This window comes from Melospiza georgiana, chromosome 23 (assembly GCF_028018845.1).
Source record: "Melospiza georgiana isolate bMelGeo1 chromosome 23, bMelGeo1.pri, whole genome shotgun sequence".
Classification (NCBI taxonomy): Eukaryota; Metazoa; Chordata; class Aves; order Passeriformes; family Passerellidae; genus Melospiza; species Melospiza georgiana.
Genome location: NC_080452.1, coordinates 5,829,168 through 5,849,848, shown reverse-complemented (window position 1 = coordinate 5,849,848; position 20,681 = coordinate 5,829,168). Strand labels below are relative to the sequence as shown.

At 53.5% G+C, this 20,681-nt stretch overlaps 1 protein-coding gene across 1 annotated transcript; it reads left to right on the top strand.

Moving 5' to 3' along the window:
* The first annotated feature begins 11,693 nt into the window (after positions 1-11,693).
* Positions 11,694-19,144, top strand: ALX3 (ALX homeobox 3). Its single transcript, XM_058039840.1, has 4 exons — positions 11,694-11,922; positions 15,390-15,691; positions 16,742-16,804; positions 17,609-19,144. The coding sequence occupies exons 1-4, from the start codon at positions 11,694-11,696 to the stop codon at positions 17,894-17,896; spliced, it is 882 nt and encodes a 293-aa protein (XP_057895823.1). The 3' UTR covers positions 17,897-19,144.
* Positions 19,145-20,681: the final 1,537 nt, after the last annotated feature.

The window sequence follows — 20,681 nt, the reverse complement described above, 5'->3', positions numbered from 1 at the left end:
GCTGTTTGGGCAGCAGGAGGAAGGCAAGCCTTGCTCCAATTTGGCAGAGGTCGCCTCCACTTATTGCTCTGAGCTTTGCCTCCCGCTGCTGCAGAGGCTTTGAACCAGCTCAGATCCCATTAATGGGGTTGAACAACAGCAGGGAAAACACAGAGTGAGTAACTGAGGCAATAGAGGGAACCTGCTGGTGTTTAGGGCCTCATCCTCTGGGATCCAGGTTTTCCATCCTCTGGAAGTGGAGTTGTTCCTGATGAACACCCTGGAAAAGATCAAATCGTGGACGGAGTGGGATGAGTTTGGGGAAAGCCTCAGGGCACACAGCTCTCCTCCAGGGGCTCTCACACAGCCCATGCCCACACCAATGTGGTCCCCAGAGCCTAAATCCACTCACCAGGGGCCAAACACCCCCTGGGACGTGGGAGCCCTGCCTGATCCCCCCAGAGCAGAGCACAATCCCTTTGCTGAGCCACTGCATCCCCTGCTGCTGTGTTTCCACCAATTAATTAATTGCTCAAAGCAATTAAGGAGCTCCAACACCTCCAGCCATCACCTCCCCATCACAGCATGACCCAGAGGGTGTGAGCAGGAGATGCCCTGGAGCTGGGCTGTGCTGATTTGGGATGGGACAGAAAGGGAGGATGGAGCTTTGTTTCCATAGCTTTAGGCAGGAAGGGACTTTAAAATTCATGGTGTCCCATGGCAGGGACATTTTCACTACCCCAGGGTGCTCCAACCTGGCCTTGGACATTTCCAGGGGTTATTATCCTAAAAATATAATCTCTATACTAAATGTTGCACATATTAATGTGAATTTTACATAGATCAGCACCAGAGAGGTTCATACAAACTGATCCAAGAAAAACACCAACTCAGCTGCAAAGTATTTGTGTTTACAACTCCTACAAAGATGAAAACTGAAAGGCTTTCTGATTTGGATCTAATTCTGACTTCTGCATCCACTGAAATTACAGAATCTCAGAGTGGCTTGGGTTGGAAGGGACATTAAAGATCACCTTCCATTCCTTTGTCCGTCTCACCTTTGTGAGCACAGCAAGTGACAGACTAAACAAAAACTGCACATTTCGTCTAAATCTGAAAATTAATTTCTACTCTAAGTTAATTTTCTGACCCCTCATGTTTCAGCTCCAGCCCTATGCCTTGGACAGGGACACCAAGGGATCTGTCTGTCTGTCTGTCTGTCTGTCTGTCTGTTCCCAGTGCTGGGGCTGGCAGAGGTAAAGGCCTCAGCATCATTGAGGTCTCTCAGGGAACAGCAAAGGAGGTGCCAGGTGTCCCAAAACCCTTTGTACTCCATCAGGGTGTCCAGGGGGAGCACAGCAGCCCAGAGGGAAGGAGAGAAGGGAAGGAAAAGGGAAGGAAGCACCAGACCAGCCCTCCAGACTGATCAGCACCTCCTGCACATGGCCCTGCTCCTCAGCAGGGTTAAACCCACCCCATGCTCCTCGGGGGGGGCCTTTTTGGGTGCTTTAGAGCTTTTGGGGGGTGAAATTCCTTAAAAGTTCAGCAGCAGAGGGGTTTTGTTTCCTATCAAGGAGCCTTTGAGATGCGGAACAGCCCGGGCTCCTGGCAGGGGGATTTGTGGTTGAAAGGTCAAAGCTGTTTCTGGTTCCCCTTATCAGCTTTGGCCGAGCAGGAGGAAGTGAAGGAGACCCCGGGGTCGGGTCAGGGAGGTCACTGAGGGGACAGAGCTCAGGGGCACCAGGATTGGAGATGAGGCACTGATGGCAGAAGGTGTGGAGAAACCCAGGAGTCAGGAATGCTGGCTCTGTCCCTGCAGCCAGGCCAGGGGGGAAAATGTCCCCACAGAGCCATCGGGATGGTGGCACACAGTGGCCACACCATGGCCCAGCGTGGATTTGGGCACTGCAGTTACAGATTGTCCCCAGGAGTGGCCCTTCAGCTCTCTGGACCTGTTCAATGTCCCTCCCAGCACTGCTGGGTTTGGTTTGGGTCATCCATGGACATGGATGAGGATCCACACTGGATTTGGGGGCTCCTCCAGGAACACAGAGATGCCTGGGCACAGTTCCCCCCCTGAGAAGGCCAGAAGCAGTGTTGGCTTTGCAGGACCAAGGCCTCCTGAGCCTGATGAGTCCTGAGGGACAAGGTCTCCACACAGTGTGCGTCCCATGGGACCCCTTTGGCCTTAAACCCAAATAACCCAGAGCAGAAGCATCCGCCAACCCAGCAAAGCTGAAATGCTGCTGAGCTGAGCTCTTGCCCAACCTTGTCTTGTTCACAGCTTTCATCCTCCTCTTTCCATCCATCCATCCATCCATCCATCCATCCATCCATCCATCCATCCCCCATCCATCCATCCATCCCCCATCCATCCATCCATCCATCCATCCATCCATCCATCCATCCATCATCCATCCATCCATCCATCCATCCATCATCCATCATCCATCCATCCATCCCTCCATCCCTGTGTCCATCCCCCATCCATCCATCCATCCATCCATCCATCCATCCATCCATCCATCCATCCATCATCCATCCATCCCTGTGTCCATCCCCCATCCATCCATCCCTGTGTCCATCCATCATCCATCCATCCATCCATCCATCCATCCATCCATCCATCCATCCATCCCCAACCACAGAACCAGGGTGTCTGTCCATCCATCCATCATCCATCCATAGATCCATCCATCCCCCATCCATCCATCCCTCCATCCCTGTCTCCATCCCCCATCCATCCATCCATCCATCCATCCATCCATCCATCCATCATCCATCCATCCATCCATCATCCATCCATCCATCCATCCATCCATCCATCCATCCATCCATCCATCATCCATCCATCCATCCATCCATCCATCCATCCATCCATCCATCCATCCATCCATCCATCCCCCATCCATCCATCCATCCATCCATCCATCCACCCATCCCTCTGAGTTCTTGGACATTCCAAGCTCCCCTTTCCCTTCCTTCTCTTCCCAGGTCCTCCCCCACCCTGCCAGGCCACCCCCTCCATGCTGGCCTCTGGGGCAGGGAAGGAGCAGCCCCTGGGGCCCATCTGGTTTCTGTGTGGCTCCCGTGGTGCTCTCGGCGCTGTCACCTCTCATTCATCCTGACAGGTACAGCCATCACCCCCAACCTGATCCCTTCAAGTCCTGATGGGGACAATCCTGTTATGGGAAAACAAGAGCTCCTGCTGATGTGCCTGTGGGGAAAGCAGAGGCTCAGCAAAGCTGGGAGGAGTAGGAGGCACATGGGAAGGAGGAGAACAATCCCTGGGATGCTTGAAGGGGTTCCTTGGAGTCCACCTCCCTGTTTCTCCAGGTGTAAAGCCATCCAAACATTCCCAATCCACCAATAAACCAGCAAAGGGAGAACTGGGGGTTATTTGCAACCCCCAACACCCCTGCCACAGCCACGTGCCTCAGTTTCCCCTTGGAAAGAGGGGTGTTTTGTCCACTGGTGTTGGCTCCATGATGGAACCATGAGGATGAGGACACATCCAGCACTCCCCACCAAGCAACGCTGGAGAAGCCCTCTGAGCTCCATTCCACGTGTGCCTGGGAGCAGGAGCAGTGGGAAAAGGCAGCCCTGCCCCTGCAGAGCCCCGGCTCGGCTCCTTCCCCCGCCACCAGCCACCAAAAAAACCCCGATTACTTTCAGGTGTTGGCCGGTTAATAAAATCAATCTTCCCTCTAGGAAAAAGGAGGTGTGCAGGGGGGGATTTTTTTCTTTTTTTCCAAGGGCTAAACACAAACCAGAAGGCAGCAGACTCCGGAGCTCTGCTGTCCTTTCGGGACACGCTTGGAGACACTCGGCTTTATTTCTTTTCTCTTGTTTCACCCCAAGAGAAAAAAAAATCTTCCTTAATCTTTAGGAATTGCTACGAATTTATTCCAGGAATCTCAAGTTGATGCCATCCCACCAGCTTGACCTTGGGGAGTTTCTCACGTCGCTGTGTTGCTACAGATTTTTCCGGAGAAAACTTTTTCTTTCCGTGCAATAAATTTCCCACTTACATTTTTTAAGGGAAGAAAATGTTTTCCGGTGCTTTTGCTGCCTCTCTGTCAGGAGTGATTACTCCCAGATTTATTGGGACTTGCAAAGGAGGCAGCAATACCTGAGATCTTCGAACCTTGCCGGGATAATGATGCAGGCAGAGCTTGGCAGCCTCAGATCTGATTTATGGAGCAAGATTTCGCCCATCCCGGTGCGTATAATTTACTGGGATCTGGAAGTGGCTCATTAGGGAATGGGACGAATAAATCCATCAATCCCCCGGGGAGGGGAAGGGCTTTGTCCAGCTCTGCTTGCAGATCTCAGGGGGAATTGGGGTTTTCCTTGGTGGCAGCTGGGTTGGGAGCGGGGCCCTCACTGGAGCAATTCGGCATCCCCGGCACAGCACGGGATGGAAATGAACCCTTGGGGTTGGGGGAAAATCCTCCTGGAACATCCCCAGGCAGCCTGAGGGTCCTGGGTGGGAATCAGGGGGTGCTGAACCCCCAAATCCACAGATCCCAAGGAGCAGGGGAAGCTGGAGCTGGATGTGTTTGCTCCCACAAAGCCGATTTTGGGAACGTCTCCGATTTATCCCCGATCCCTCCCCGGATCACAGGGCTCTTTCAGTCCTTTTGCACTGCACAGCCAGGAGCTAAATTTCCCCCAGCCCTCCCAAATCATCACCTCCCTTTTGAATTTTCCCCCCATTTCCAGCATTTTCCAGCCGTTTTCCAGATAAACTCTGCCCAGGGGTAATCGCATGGAAACTCGGAATAATGGAGCCCAGAGCAAGAGGCTCAGCCCTGCACTAATGATGGGAATAAATTAATTTATGCCCCACAGGGAATTTATATTTCCCTCAAGGAATAAATTCCCCCCACTCTTTAGGAATTAATGCCTCCAAACCAGGCTGTTGTACATCCCATAGGAGGCATAAATCCACATAACTCCCAAATTACTCTGATTTACACCCATTTCTTCAGCTGCCGTGTTAATCCAGGGACTGGATCCTGCTCCTGGTTCTGTAGATCTTAAATCCAAAGTGATCCCACTTAATTTAACACCAATATTTGAGACTTACAACTCTTAACAGGTTCGAATTAAAAACTCAAAAGGATTCAAATCCTACCCCTTCCCAGCAAAGCAATTTTGCCATAAACTCCCTTCAATCAAAGATGGAATAAATTCCCTTTAATCCCTAGCTGCTTTCCTGATTTTCCAAGCACTATCAGGTTTTTAGGAGTCAAAAGAACAATTTTGCTCCCAGTTCCACAGCTTTTATTGGGATTAAACGGCATAAACATTAATAAACATAAACTCCCAGCCCAGCATCTCTCCTGAATCCCACCCACTGCCGGCTCGGCTCGCTGCCGCTTCCAGGCTTCACTTCCACCTTTATTTTTAATATAATAAATATTTTTGGAGCAGCTGGAAGGAAAACAAGGCTGAACTTGCCATCCTGAAGCACTTCCCAAAGCAGCCTGGAAATTCCCCACCGGCATGAAGGACAAATCTTTCCTTATTAAAGCAAAAATCCAGCGCAGCATCGGGAGAAGGGACCCACGGAGCCCCCTCTGCCTCCCGGTGTAAAATTGAGTTTATGGGCCCAAATTACCCAGGGGTGGAATTTTCTGACTGCAAGGAGGGAGCCGGATCCTCTTTTAAAGCAGCCCAAGGGCTTTAAACTGATTTATTCCGGCAGCTCCTCGAAAGGCCACCACTTTAATTTATAAAAACTTAGAATTTTATCCAGCAGCGGCAAAAAAAAAAAAAAAATTTATACTGGTTTGAATCGGGCTAAAATAATGTTTTATTTGTTTTTATTTCCTCCGAATCTTTTTCCTTGAAATGCAAAGGAAAAGTCCTTGAAAATGGAAGGAAAACCCCTCGAAATGCAGCAGAAAACGAAAGCGCCGAGCTCGGCGTTCCCGTCGGGTGAATCCCGTTTGTTTTCACGGGATTCGCTCCCTCGATCGTTGTTCAATCGTTAATTCACGGCACGGTTTGACACCGAACGCTGCTCCAGAGCCAGCACCGGGGCAAAAACAGGAGCATCGAGGCGTCAACAAGGCAAAAAACAATGAAGGAAAATTGTTAAAAACTGAATTTTTACGAAATTCGCTGTTTTCCTGGGAAAATTCCCTCCTTTCCAGTGCTGTGTCCATCTGTTATCCCCCCTTGCTGCAGCCACACGCTTTGTACGTACAAACTCCACGATCTCCATGTGTTTATACAAATTTAGGGATTTATGCAGTAACTTGCATGTGATTTCCACATGCTCATCCTCATCTTCCTGTCATACAGACACAAAATTCCGTGATTTTAGTGTCCCTGCGCTGAGAACATAAACTAACATGGAAATACACTGGTTTGGGGCAAAATAATTGTATTTGCATAGGATTAAGTTCCTAGGGAATATATCAGAGTAGCTATAAATACGTATATTTGTATAAATATGAATTAATATTTAAATATTATTCTATGTAAATATGCATGTATTAATATGGAATTACAGAATTACAGAATCATGGAATGGTTTTAAGCTCATCTCTCTTTACCATCCCATGTTGCCCCAAGCCTGGTCCAGCCTGGCCTTAAATATTTCCTGGGATAGAAAAATATTAAAAATATACAAAATAAAAATATTGCATAATTAATATTTTATTAATTCAATATAGAGCAGTATTTATAATAATTATAATATATATATGGTATGTATAATAATATCTACATTGATTTATATCAAATATATGCTATTTTTATGTATAGTATACAATTTATACATTGTATATTATATATTAATTCTATATTACATATTACATACTACATATTATATATTACATATTACATATAATATGTAATATATAATATGTAATATATAATATATTATATATAATATATTATATATAATATATAATGTGTAATGTGTAATATGTAATATATTTATATATTATATATTATATATTATATATTATATATTATATATTACATATTATATATTACATATTATATATTATATATTATATTTATAGTATACTAATTATAAATTATACTATATACTATATAGTATAATTTATAACTATTATATATATACTCTACTATTTATATTATGTATATAATGTAAATATTATATATTTTTATAAATCTATATATATCGTATTTATAGCTAATATTAATATATTGAATTAAGGTATTTTATAATTCAATACAAATATTTAATTTATATCTAAATTACATCTCCAAACCTATTCACATGCCTGTAAAACGTGTGTGACCCAGGGGCATGGTGATTCCTCGTGGGTGGATATTTGTGTTTGTACTTTAGCTTTTTTTGAGGTCAGGATCGTTCCCTGCATCGTCAGCCTCGGAAAACAACAAATCCAGCCTGGATCTGGGATCCTGAGGGGTTTCCAGCCCCGGTTCAAACTCCCTCACCCAAAACAGCCTTGTGACCAGCAAGGGATTTTATTTCTCTCGATATAAAATACATATCAAAATTATTTTATTGTTTCCCCGGGGAATTCAGCAATTTTTCCTGCCACCAACATGAACATTCCTGACAAAACCCAACGGTGGCTTGGGCTGAAGCTCTGCAGCGAGCTGGACACCAGGATCAGAAGGGTTGGGGATATCTGGGAGGTGAGAGGGACATGCAGATGGACAAGGACAGAGGGTAAGGGAAAAACAAACCTAAGGAAGGGCAGAGATTCCTTTTAGTGCCCCAGGAGGGGTCCTGGGACAGAGAGGGGCAGGGATGGGTGTCCTGGGACAGAGAGGGACACAGGATTGTTGTCCCCAGAACACAGAGGGGCTGAGATCTGCCCAGACAAAGCAGGGATCTCACTGGAACCTCAAGAGGTGCATCCCCCTGGGGAAGGATCCCCCTGGGGATGGATCCTCTTAGATATGGATCTCCCTGGGGATGGATCCCTTTGGGGATGGATCCTCTTAGATATGGATCTCCCTGGGGATGGATCTCTTGGGGATGGATCTCTTTGGGGATGGATCTCTTTGGGGATGGATCCCCCTGGGGAGCAGGAGAAGCTCCTGGAGCACTCCAGCCTTGGGACAACAGCAGAGGAGTAGGAGCGTGGCCCTGGCTGAATCCCACATTTTCCTCAGGCAAGGCAAGGAGCCCATGGGCATCCCCCAAATGCCCATCCCTTAAAGGACAGAGGGAATGGCCTTTGTGCTGCTGTTCCAGATCCCTTTGCCCACACATGGTGCTTCCCCAGGCTGAGAAGAAACAGGGATTTGTTTTGCCTGGGGTTGAGAGGAGCAGCAGAGCTGGAGATCATCCTCCAAGCCCCAATCTGGGCCAGGAAACACCCAGCAGAGCCAGGAATGCTGCAGCAGGGAGGGGCCTGCAGTGCCTGATCACCCTCCGGACAGCTGTCCCCAGACTGTCCCTTCTGCCACCACCCTGAAGCTCCTGTGTCACACACGGCCACGCTGAGCTGAGCTGAGCTTGGGAAAACTGCAACTTGGAAAACGCTGCAAGGACCCTCCAAAGGGTTCATATCCTTATACAATTATTCCTATTTTAAAAATTATTATTTAAATATTATAATTGCTGCAGATGCCCTGAACACCCTAGACAACCTTTTAACTTTTCAAAGAGTCCTAAGTAGGATTAGAAGCAATGTGAATATGACAGAAATCTTCCTTTCCAGACCTTTTCCTCCACAGCCTCCCAGGAATGGGCTTTAGTCCATAAATAAAACCCAAGTGCCCTTGAGGAAAAGCTGGACCTGGATGTCCTCATCTCCCCTGGCTGAGCCTCAGGCTGGGAGGGAAATGTGACCTTGGGGAAGGAGCAGGAGCACCGGGCATGGCTCCATCACCCCCTGCATTCCCAGGGAATGCTATGGAGCCTTGGCTGGATGTTCCTCCAAACCACAGAGCCCTGCAGAGCTCTTCTCTTCCCAGGGGAGGAGAGGAGCGCTCAGGGATGGCTGGAGACAGAGGGAAAGCAAAAGGGATGCAAAAAGGGAGGGGGAAAATCCTCCCAGCGAGCAGGAAACAAAGCAAAACCAGCTTTTCCCCACAGAGGATCCCATCAGAGTCCTCCTGCCTCTCTTGGTGGCTCTCTGGTGAGGATCACTTGGTGGAAGATCCCATTAAAACTGGGCCACAAGAGGTCATTAATTAAAACTGGGCCACAAAAGGTCATTAATTAAAACTGACAAAATGTCATTTCCATGCAAGAGCCGACCCCGCAGCTCTTCCCCTTACGGAGATGGAGTTGGACTCTGTGACGTTGTGCAAAGTTTCTCCTGGAAGCTTTTCAAGTTGGTGGGATCATTCTTTGCCCAAAAATAAACTCTGATCCATGGAAAATGAACCCCAGAGAGCGTCAGGAGCAGCACGGGGAGTTGCACAGGGTGCTGCAGTCAGTCCCACGCTGGCACCAAAGGGGCAGCACTTCTCAGCCTTTCCCTGGTCCCAAAGCATTCCCAAACATTCCCACCCCGAACATTCCCAAACCCAGGAGAACGAGGCACCCTGCTCTGGCTCTGCAGAACAGGGCAGGGGGCTGGTGGCAGGCTCAGAAGCAGATCCTGGGGGTCCTGATCCTCATCCTGCCCACTGGAAGAACCAAATTCCTCGGCAGCTCCAGGAACCAACACAAACCCCCTAAAATCTCACAAACCTCGTGCTGCCTTCAGCTCCAAACACCCCAAATCCCACCTGCCCAGGACCTCTCCACCTGCCCAGGAGGGTCCCAGCAATCTCTGGAGCCTGGAAAAGCAGCAACCCCTAAACCTGGAGCATCACACATGGATAGACTCATCCCTCTGCCATTAAATCCCTTTCAATGCCAGCAGTAAAACTGGGAGAGCAACCTTAAAAACTAATAAGCCTTTCCAGGAGTTATGTTATGTTTAATAATATTTAATGACCTGGTGTGAGCCAGAGGCCTCCCAGTCCCTATTTAGCCATAATTTACAGCACCCTGTGAGCTGTGGACAGTGGAACAGGGAAAATCCTGGCAGCTCCAGCTGCTGCAAAGGGAAAGTGTCAGGGAAGGCTTGGGATGCCCAGGGAGAATTGTGGGCATTAAAAGGGTGCCCACCCTGCTAGGAAGGAGCCAAATCCTCTTTTAAAGTAGCCCAAGGGGTTTATACTGATTTATTCCTGCAGCTCCTCGAAAGGCCACTACGTTCATTTGTAAAAACTTGGAATTTTACCCAGCAGTGGCAAATAAAAAATGTTGTTTGGATACTGGTTTAAATCTAATAATGTTTAAAGAGGGGGCATTGCATGCTCAGACCCCTCTGTGCAGAGCCAGCCCCTCACAGGATTCTGAAGGAATAATTTTGAGTCCAGGATCACAGCACAGCATTTCTCACAAATTCAGTTTCCCTGAGCAGGGCTGGAAAATGCAGCTGTGATTTACACCACAAACCCACCACTGCTGCAGCAACAACAGCTTCCCAGTGACCAAACAACACATCAACTCCTGCCAAGACACAGAGGTGACATTTACAGCAGAAACTCTTTGAAATGAGATTTTCTCGTGATTCCAGATTTTCACCGTGCCTGGGTAACAAAGTCCTGCCCCGGCAGCAGCAATGAGAGCATTAATGTTATTTATGGTCAGTGTTATCCCCTTGTTCTGCTATTTAACATCAAACATCACACATCTGGGATCCTCTGGGCTCCTCTCCACCTCTTTTTGCTGCTCACATGCAGCTCATCCCCTCCCACACCTGCAGGTTGTGTTTTCATACACCTGGAGCAAGGAGTGGTGCCCAAGAATGAACTGAAAGTGTTGAAAAACATCAGATGAAGAGATAAAACTTCATCCCTCAGATTTCCACTTAGTTCTTCAGGCCCCTTATTTAGTTCCGTCTCCAAATCTTTGAATTCCAGATCCTTCCCCTCATTTTGCAGACAAACACCCCCAAAGCTGTATCATCATTCCCCAGCCTGGAACTTTATCTCCCCCTTTTCTGCATTTTGCTCCTCCAGTCCTGGTGAGCAGAGGAGCAAAACGCAGAAAAGGGGGAGATAAAGAAATCCAAGCTCTGATCCACCCCAGTGCCTGATGCCAAAGCCAGACCCAAGCTGGGATGAGGGAATCCAAATTCTGGGGGTGGAAACACCAGCAGGGACACAGGGGGGATCCCCTTGGTGCTGGGAGCCACCAGGCACAGCAGGGCCAGCTCCAGGGACATTGTGGGATCCAGGGACACTGTGGGATCCTGGCTCACACATCCTGGGGTCACCATCACCCCTGAACCAGCCTGACCCGGGCCTGGCTTTGGTTTTGGGCAGGGAAAGGCTGCCAAGGGACGCTGTAGAGTTTGTGAAAGGGAAAATAAACCCAGGGAGCATCAGGGAAATGGAAGTTTCTCCCCTGCCTGGTGTTCCTTGCTGCTATCAGCAGTGAGGGATGGAGTTTGGGATCGCAGAAGAGCCCGGGGTGTGTGGTGGAGCTGGGAGAGCAGGGGTGGAGGGCACGGCTCGCCCTGCAGCCCCGGGGGATGTGACCCACGCGGGACAGCGTCCCCGGCAGGGCAGGGTTTGGGATTAGAGGGTTAACCCCGAGCCCGCACGTGACCGGCTGGGGGCTGGGGGTGTGCGGGCTGGGGGGGCTGCGGGCGATCCCTCCCTCCCTCCCCATCGCCCCCCCCATCCCCGGTGCCCCGCACAAAATCCGCTCCCGCGGAGCGTCCCCGTGCCCTGCGAGCTGCGCCATGGACGCGCCGGGCTGCCCGGCCTTCCCCCCGCCTCGCCGGCCCGGGGCTCCCCCGGGGCTCCCCCGGCCTCCCTCCGCCTTCGCGCTCGGCGCTCCGGGGCCCCACCGGCGGCCGCCGCCGCTCAGCCCCCGGCCCGGCCGCTGCCCGCGGTACCCGGGGGTGCCCAGCCCGGGTGCCCCCGCCGTGGCCGTGCGTGGGAAGCCGCTGTACCCGCCCGGGGCTGCAGGTACCGGGGAGCCGCGGGTGGATGGGGGGCCGGGGCTGCCGACCCCTCCCGGCCCCTTCTGCTTTTCTTCCCCCTCTCGGTTCAGCCGGGACCCCAGCCCTGACCCCTCCCGAGGGTGTCATTGCGCTGAGGCGGTGACATCGCATTGTCGCTGCTCCGAGGCGGCGATGTCGCGATATGGCCCCGTCGGGGACAAGCAGGGCGTCCCCCGACGGGAGCCGGAGCGGGGAAGGGCCGGTGCTGCCGAGTGTCGGCGGTGGGGCTGTGTCGCGACAGAGACCGTGGCGTCCGGGCTGTTCCCGTTCTCCAGAAACAACGAGGGAAGGGGGAGAAAAAGCGACAGGAGAGACCCGGCCCCGCTGCCGCGACGGCGGGGACCGGCCCGGGGTGGGGAACGGCGGGTCCCCGTTCCCGGGATGGAGAACGGCCCGGTCCCCGTTCCGGGGATGGAGAACGGCCCGGTCCCCGTTCCGGGGATGGAGAACGGCCCGGTCCCCGTTCCGGGGATGGAGAACGGCCGGTCCCCGTTCCGGGGATGGAGAACGGCCGCGCTCCCGGAGGAGGCTGCAAAGTCGCGTCCGGCCGCCGACTCCGCTTCCCGGAGCCCACCGGGCAGGAGCGGCGGCAGCACGGACGGGCCCGGGGCTCCGGGACCTGGGGGAGGCCGGGCTGCGGGGCTGGCAGCGCTGCCCGGTGTGCCCGGTGCCCGGTCCGGAGCCCCAGCGCTCCTGGTCCCTCGGTGCCCCTCTCCGGGGCAGCGCCGCTCTCGTTCCCAGTACCGGGTTGCGGCTCTCCCGGTTCCCCGGCTCTCCCCGGAGCTCCAGAGCTCCCGGTTCCCCTCGGCCCGGCTGTCCCGGGGCTCCGTGGCCGTTTCCAGGCTCGGACAGCACCGAATCCCTTCCCGGTTTCTCCCGCCGCTCCTTCGCGCTCTCCCAGCCCGGCCCGTCGGGGGCTGCCCCGGGTTCCACTTTCGCTTTAATTTCATTCCCCCAATTCTGCTTTAATAGAAAAAGCAAAAGGCAGAGCCTGGGGGCGATGGGAACCAGGTGGGACCCGGCAAAGCCGCCTCGAGGAACAGGTAGAAAAAACCCCGAAAAGCCTGGAAAAGCCGTCAGGAGCACCGGGAGGGCCCCGCTGCAGCGTTTACCTGCTCCAGCCGCGGCACGGGGATGCTGCCGACCCACGGGTGTTTCCTCCGGTTCCTGGGAGTCCTTTCCGTGCCCCCATCCCTTCACTAATGATCCTTTGGAGTTCCTTCCCCTCCCCATTACCCCAGGAATTGTGCAGCTGTTCCCCAGCTGCCGCCTTCCCCAGCGCCGCCAAATCTTTCGGGGGGTGTCAGTTTAGGAAGGAGTGGGAGAAAAATATCTGAAAAATATCTGAAAAATATCTGTGTCTTCCCTTTGTGCCCCGGTGCCGCTGTGTTTGTTGAGTTTCGTGCCTGTATCCCGCTCCTTCCTGCCTTTTCCTTCTTTCTGGCTATTTATTTATTTGTCTCCAAAGCCAAAACCCGCGGGTCATTTGGAAATGCGCCGCGTTGCCTTTGAAAAAAGGGGGGAAAAACCCCCAAACTCGATGCTTTATGCAGCAGGATTTTATTTTGGTCAGTTTTTCCTTAGTTTTGGTTATATTTGGGTCTGCTCTTTGGCGAGATTTGGTTTTGAATCATTAAAACCCTCCAGGCCAGCGGCTGAGCCCTTTGGAGGCCAGAGCAGGGAGGAAATGGCAATTCAGCCTCATTCCTTTGCCTTGTCCATGACCAGACAGGTCGGGACTGAGAGGGACCAGGAGCAATCACCCCCCCAAACCTCCCCCAAATTACAATTCCTCATTAATTCAAAGCAGCTGGATGGGAGCTTGGCGGCTCCATAGCCCCCAAATTGCCTTAATTAGAAAACAACCAAAAATCCGAAGTGAAAAGCTGGAAAAGGCCGTGCTGGGGCTGCTTTGGGTGGCTCTGCAGGGATGGGGACCCCATTTCCCTGCTCTCTTGGAGTGTGGTGGGGAGGAGGATCCATCCCAAAGGAGGCATTTCCCCTCCTGGCCCTCTGAGGCTTCACTTGCAGGAACCCCCAATCTGCAGCTGGTGATTGGGGTGGGATCAGGGCAAACCCAGCAATTTTAGGTTGTCCTTTCCCTAGGTGACCCCTCAGCAGATGGGGGACCCCAGGGCACCCCTCCCCATCTGCTAATTCCCTGCTCACTTCTCCTCTCCTTGTCTCAACCCATCAGGGTCCCAACAGCACCCAGAGATTTTGGAGCTGCCAAGCTCTGGGTGTCCCCATGTGGGGACAAAAGACCCTCCTGGGGTACAGAGGTGGCCCCCAAACATGTGGCAGGAATTTTCCTCCTTGATCCTACTCAACTATCTGCCCCAGCGATGCAGCAGCACCAAAGGGAAGGGGGAACCCCCCAGATTTCTTGCTCTGGTCCCAGAGGAGGGTGAGGAAGGGGAGTTTTCTTCAGCAGAAAAAGCAGGGTGGGATTTTTCACTCTGAGAGTTTTCCTGAGAGCTGCAGCTCCAGGGAAGGGCTGGCTCAGGGGCACAGAGCACCCCAAAGGGCACCCACTGCTCCAGCCAGGATTCCCCACCCTCCAGAGGCTTTTCCTGCCCGCAGCTCCTTCTTGGGGTGGATTTTGCCCTTCTCAGGATTGGATTTTTGCCCTTCTCAGGGTGGATTTTGCCCTTCTCAGGGGTGGATTTTGCCCTTCTCAGTGAGCGTGGATTTTGCCCTTCTCAGGGGTGATTTTTTGCCTTCTAAGGGAAAGATTTTGCCCTTCTCGGGGTCAGATTTTTGCCCTTCTTGGGGATGGGTTTTTGCCCCTTCTCAGGATTGAATTTTTGGCTTCTCAGGGATGGATTTTTGCCCCTTCTCAGAGGTGGATTTGTGCCCTTTTTGGGGATGGATTTGTGCCTTTCTCAGGGACGGATTTTGCCTTTCTCAGTGAGTGTGGATTTTTGCCCTTCTCAGGGATGGATTTTGCCCTTCTCAGGGGTGGATTTTGCCCTTCTCAGGGACGGATTTTGCCCTTCTCAGGGGTGGATTTTGCCCTTCTCAGGGACTGATTTTGCCCTTCTCAGGGACGGATTTTTGACCTTCTCGGATATGGATTTTGCCTTTCTCAGGGGTGGATTTTGCCCTTCTCAGGGACGGATTTTTGACCTTCTCGGATATGGATTTTGCCGTTCTCGGGGGTGGATTTTTGGCTTCTCAGGGAGGGATTGTGCCCTTGTCAGGGACAGATTTTTTGCCCTTGTCAGGCACAGATTTTCGCCCTTCTCGGCGATGGATTTTTGCCCTGCTGTGTGTCCATGCTGAGCCCTTTCTCCTGGGACACAACTGTGACATTCCCTGGGACGGGATGGGAGGGGATGGCATGGAGTGGGATGCCAGGGCTGTGGCACGGACAGTTCTGAGCTTCCTTGGCACTGTTAACACCCCTGGGCGCTGTGCCTCTCCCCCCAGGTGAGAAGGGCTGCAAAGGTGGGTTCCAGGCCATTCCCACAGCCTGCAGGGTCCCCCCAAAAGCCCCGGAGGACTCGGGGTGCCCGCTGGCAGCACCCCTGGGCAGCCTCCGGGATTATGGCATCCCTGAGCTCGCCGAGCCCCTGGGCAAGAGCAAGAGCAAGAAGAGGAGGAACAGGACGACGTTCAGCACGTTCCAGCTGGAGGAGCTGGAGAAGGTTTTCCAGAAGACACATTATCCTGATGTGTACACCCGGGAGCAGCTGGCACTGCGCACGGACCTGACCGAGGCCAGGGTGCAGGTATGGGCACAGAGGGATGGGCATGGGCACAGAGGGACGGGCATGGGGCTGCCAGGAGAGGGGGGGTTCTCCTCTCTGCAAGGTGGTGCTGAGATAGAAGCTGATTTCCCATGAAAATGCTAAAATCCAGATGGAATATCTCAGGCTCTGCACCCTCTGCTGTGGTTGGGTGTTGGTTGTCTCAGAACCCTTTGCACTTTCCCCCTGGACCCAAAGCGTGGAAAGAGCCAAAATTTGGGAGGTCAGTGCCAACCACCCCCCCCTCAGAATGCCCTCATCGTGATGCCCCCCACGAATCCATCATTCCCAGCTCAGTTCCTCAGGAGAGGAACCTCAGGAGCTCCCGTGGGTGGGACTGGGGCTGGGGTGGCACATCCTGGACCTGGGGCAGGGTGAGACCGACCCTCCCTGCCCAGCTCTGCTGTCCCCGTGGCGTTTGAGGCTCCAGGTGGGAGGAGGCAGCTGGAGGGGGCTCCCAGCAGGGAGGGAATGAAGGAGGAGGGTAAGGAAGGAGCAGGGAGCTGCCATCCCCAGGAGCAGGGACAAGGCACAGGCAGGGGGAGTGTCCCCAGGAACCCACCAAAAGTGCGCTGGAAGTGTCCCCAGGAGCCTCCAAACCCAGATTTGGGAGGGATTGAGATGAAACCATCCATAGCCATGAGCCTCAAGCCAGGTATCCCGGTGAGCATCCTCCTCTCCGGGAGTTGTCCCCACCCCAGCACAGAGGGGACGTGCACACGGGACATCAGCACCCGAAAAGCCTCATTCTGCAGCAAAGTCTGGGATAAACAAGTCCCAGAAGCAGCAGGGAGGGGAAGGGGGAGCAGGAAGGATCATTTTTTGTGCGGGACAAGATAATCCTGGTGTTGGTGAGAGAGCTCCAGCGCTGAGCACAGAGCACAGAGCAGCTTCCCTTGCTCGGCTCCGGCTCTGGGGCACCGTGCCCGGCCCCTCCTGGCCCTGGGGGGAGCACAGAGCTCGGCAGGAGCTGCAGAGAACAGAGGAAGGGTCCCCACATCCCCGCACCTCAGCCCCCTCCTCCATCCCCAGGTTTGGTTCCAGAACCGCCGGGCCAAGTGGCGGAAACGGGAACGCTACGGGAAAATCCAGGAGGTGAGAGGGAGATGGCTCGGGAGCTGCTGCAGCCCCTGTGAGCCCCCATTCCCAGGGGAGGGGTCCTGCCAAAGCACCTGGGGGTGCCCCACATCATTCCTGCCCCCCCACATCCCCACTCCTGCCCCTTCTACCCTACACCACCCATTCCTGCCTCCAACATCACCCACTCCTTCCCCTTCCCCCCACATCACCATTCCTTCCCTCCCTGCCCCACATTCCCATTCCTGCCCCTTTTGCCCCACATCACCCATTCCTACCCCTTCTCCCCCATATCACCCATTCCTGCCCCCCAACATCACCCATTTCTGCCCCTTTTCCCCCATCCTTGGGAGAAGTTCAGCCCAGGATGGAAAAGAGGGAGGGTCACATTTTGCCACGTGCTGTTTTATGTTCCACTCCATTCCCCTCTGGGACAGGTTTTGGGGTGCTCCTCTCGAAGATCCCCTTTAGTCTCTCACCAATCCGTCTGTGCTTCCTGCCCCCCTTTTCCGCAAAGCTTCATTTTCCCCCTCAGTATCAAAAAGCAAAAAAATAATTTAAAGTTGAGCTTCATGCACTTCCCTGAAGCCAGATTCTCTCGGGGGGGAATAATTCGAGCAGGATTCAACCCCCCAAGGGCAGAAAACAGAGCAAAGGCATCGCTCCCTTTGCACCCTGAGGGGAATCCTACAGCGGTGGGATAAGTTATCCTGAAGGGGAATAAAGCAGAATGGGGATCTAAAGCAGAATGAGGAAAACTGAACAGGGTGTGATGTCCCCACCCTCATTTCGGGCTTTCTGTTGTTGTTGTTGTTATTCCAGCTGCAGAACAACCTGTGGCCGAGCCCTGCGAGCCCCCCGGGGCTGCTGCCCCCCGAGCCCATCCCGCCGCCCTGCATGTCCCCGTACCCCCCCGCTGCCAGCAATGGCTTCGTGGGCATCCCCGCATCCCCGGGCATCAACAGCCTGTACCCCCTGCCCGGGCTGCCCCCGCCGGGGCTCCCCCACCCCTTGGAGCCCGCCCAGCACGAGTACAAAGCGCCGCCGCTGGTGCCGCTGAGGATGAAGAGCAAAGAGGGCGCCGGGAGCCTCCTGAGCTGGGCCACATGATGCCCAAGGGCACGGACGCGGAGCCTTCATCCCCCCGGAGTGAATCCCCCACCCCAGGGAGGGGGGGCAGGCTGGTGGGGTCACCTTCACCCCCTCTCTGCACCCCCCGAGCTTCCCCTGCAGCCACCCCAATGAGAGGGGCCGGGGGGAGGAAGAAGAGGGGCCCCCAAAGCCGGGGGCAGCTCGGAAACGGCTCCCCCAATTTCCTGAGCCCTCCCAGCATTTTCAGGGCTGTGCTTGAAGGAAATTCCCGGTGCTTTCCCCACCCCACCACCGTGTGTGCCCCCTGGCAGCCCTGGGTGGGGCTGTGGAGAACCAGGGCAGCACTTTTGGGGTAAATTCTCCCCTCCCCAGCTGAAATTTGGTCACTCACTCCCTGCCCAGCACAACCAGCAATGGCAGAAATTGGGCTCTTCCTCTCCCAGTCCATACTGGGAAGATCTGGGTCAGGCTGTGGGGTCTCCTTCACCCCCTCTAAGTATCCCCTGCATCCAGCACTGCCCTCACCCCAATGAGAGGGGCCAGGGGGAGGAAAAAGAGGGGCCCCCAAACCCAAGGGCAGCTCGGAAATGGCTCCCCCAGTTTCCTGAGCCCTCCCAGCACCTTCAGGGATTGGGTTTGATGGAGCTCTCCTCACCCCTCGTGTGTGCCCCTGGGTGGGGCTGTGGAGCACCAGGGCAGCAGTTTTGGGGTAAATTCTCCCTTCCCCAGCTGAAATTTGGCCGCTCACCCCCTGCCCAGCACAACCAGCAATGGCAGAAATTGGGCTCTTCCCCTCCCAGTCCCATACTGGGAAGACTGGGCTGGGACAGCTGCTGGTACTGGGTGTTACTGGGAGCAGGGCCAAAGACCCCCCAGAGCATCACAGCTCCCCTCTTGGAGGGGAAATAAGGCTCTGGCACAATAAAATCCCAAATTAAGGCTGTTTCTTGGGGAGGGTCACCCTGTTCCCCCTAGGAAGGAGTTTTAATCCCAGCAGTGGGAATAGATTCCCAGTGGGAACCCAGTAATTCCCAGTGGAACCCAGTAATTCCCTTTGGGAACCCTCCCAGCAGCTCCAGCTGGGCTGTTGGGGCACAAATGAGCAATTTTTGGGTGAGGGGTTTCTGCATTTTGAAGGCTTCTGAATGTTACTGGTGGTACCTTAAAAGCCAGTAGTGAGGGGGCACCTCATCTGTTCTGGGGGTCTCCAGGGGGGCTCCTCGAGTCCCCCCAAAGCCAGCATGTCCTGTCACCCACTGTGACCTCCCCCACTGTAGGAAACACCCTCAGCCAGGACATCTGACACCCCCTCCCACCGGTGGGCATTGTGTTATTCATTTCTAAACAATAAACCACATTTTTCATAAGTTAATTATGGCTCCAGCAGCCCTATAAAGTCAGAGGGGCTGGGGATGGAGATTCCAAACAGGCTCCTCAAGCCTGTTCTGGTGCTGGGAATGGGGTTTGGGGGCAGGATGGTGCTGGAGGCACCCAGGTGGGTGCTAGAGGTGGCAACAGCCCTGGCAGGGCACTTCCAGCAGTGCTCTGTGGTTCAGGAGGGCAGTAAGAAAATAAAAAAAAAAAAAAATCTCCATTTAAAACCTCTGTCCTAGGGAGGATAAAATCCTTTTGTCTTCCACTGAGAGCTGGGCCCTGCCAGGACCTGATGCTCTCTTGGAATGTGGGATGAGGGACGAGGTTTGGGCTGCTGAACAGCCCAGCCACAGAGTGCTGCAGTCCTTGGGGCTGGAAAAGCCCTCTGGGATCATCCCAGCCCAGCAGCACCACAGAGTTTCCCTCTAAACCACGTTCAGGGGTTCACTGGGGTGCAAAGGGGTGCTGAGGGAGCTTTGCTGGGTGGGTTTGCAGCGTCCTGAGCAGGGATTTCTGGAAGTTTTACTCATCATTAAACCAAGCCAGGGCAGCTTTTCCTTCTCTGTGATCTCCTGGAGGCACATCCAGACGTGGCTCTGTGGTGCCCACGGGGTCAGGGTGCAGCACTGGGCGTGCAGATGGATCCAGCTCAATGTCACCCCTGGCTGAGGGGGAAGAGGGCACGGTGGGGACAGCTCCAGGCCTGTTACCATCCATGCTGAGCCCACAGAACTTCTCTGATGGCTCCTAAGGCTGAGTTTGCTGCTTCCATGGCTGGGGCTGAGCATCCCCACAGTTGGATTCACTCCTGGAGCTCCACAGGCTCAGAATCCCAGCAGGTGATGGGGTGGAATTGGTGCTGCCCCAGGTTCCCTCTGCCCACAACCATCTCTGCAAATCCCTGCCTGAAATCAGGGTGAATCCCCCAGGGTTTCATCCCCCAGGGCTGCTGCTGCCCCTCTGCCAGGGAAACTGAGGCCAGGCAATGTGCAAGGCTGAGCTCTGGCAAGATTTGGTGTCAGGATTCTCTGCTGGGAGCAGGGACCAAAGAAAATCCAGGTGGTAACACCACAAAGAAAACCCCAGTGGTGACACCACAAAGACAATCCCAGTGGTGACACCACAGAGAAAACCCCAGTGGTGACACCACAAAGAAAATCCAGGTGGTAACACCACAAAGACAATCCCAGGTAAGACCACAGAGGTGTCAGAAATCCCAGCACAGAGCTGGGGAGGGTTCAGTGAATGGGACACGGAAATGCCTGTGAGAAGCTGCTCCCCACAACCAACAGACAGGGTGAAAAATAAGATTAAACCTTCTGGTGAGGAGCCATGTACCCCTGGGGTTTGAGGGATGAATGGGGACAAGGACATGGGATGAGGAACTCTCATCCCAGCCCAGCTCCAGGCAGGAGGGACAGGGACAGAG

Coding starts and splice junctions, on each gene's coding strand:
- ALX3 (XM_058039840.1), top strand. CDS start 11,694: ATGGACGCGCCGGGCTGCCCGGCCTTCCCCCCGCCTCGCCGGCCCGGG. Junction 15,692..16,741: donor TGACCGAGGCCAGGGTGCAG/GTATGGGCACAG, acceptor CTCCATCCCCAG/GTTTGGTTCCAGAACCGCCG. Junction 16,805..17,608: donor GCTACGGGAAAATCCAGGAG/GTGAGAGGGAGA, acceptor TTGTTATTCCAG/CTGCAGAACAACCTGTGGCC.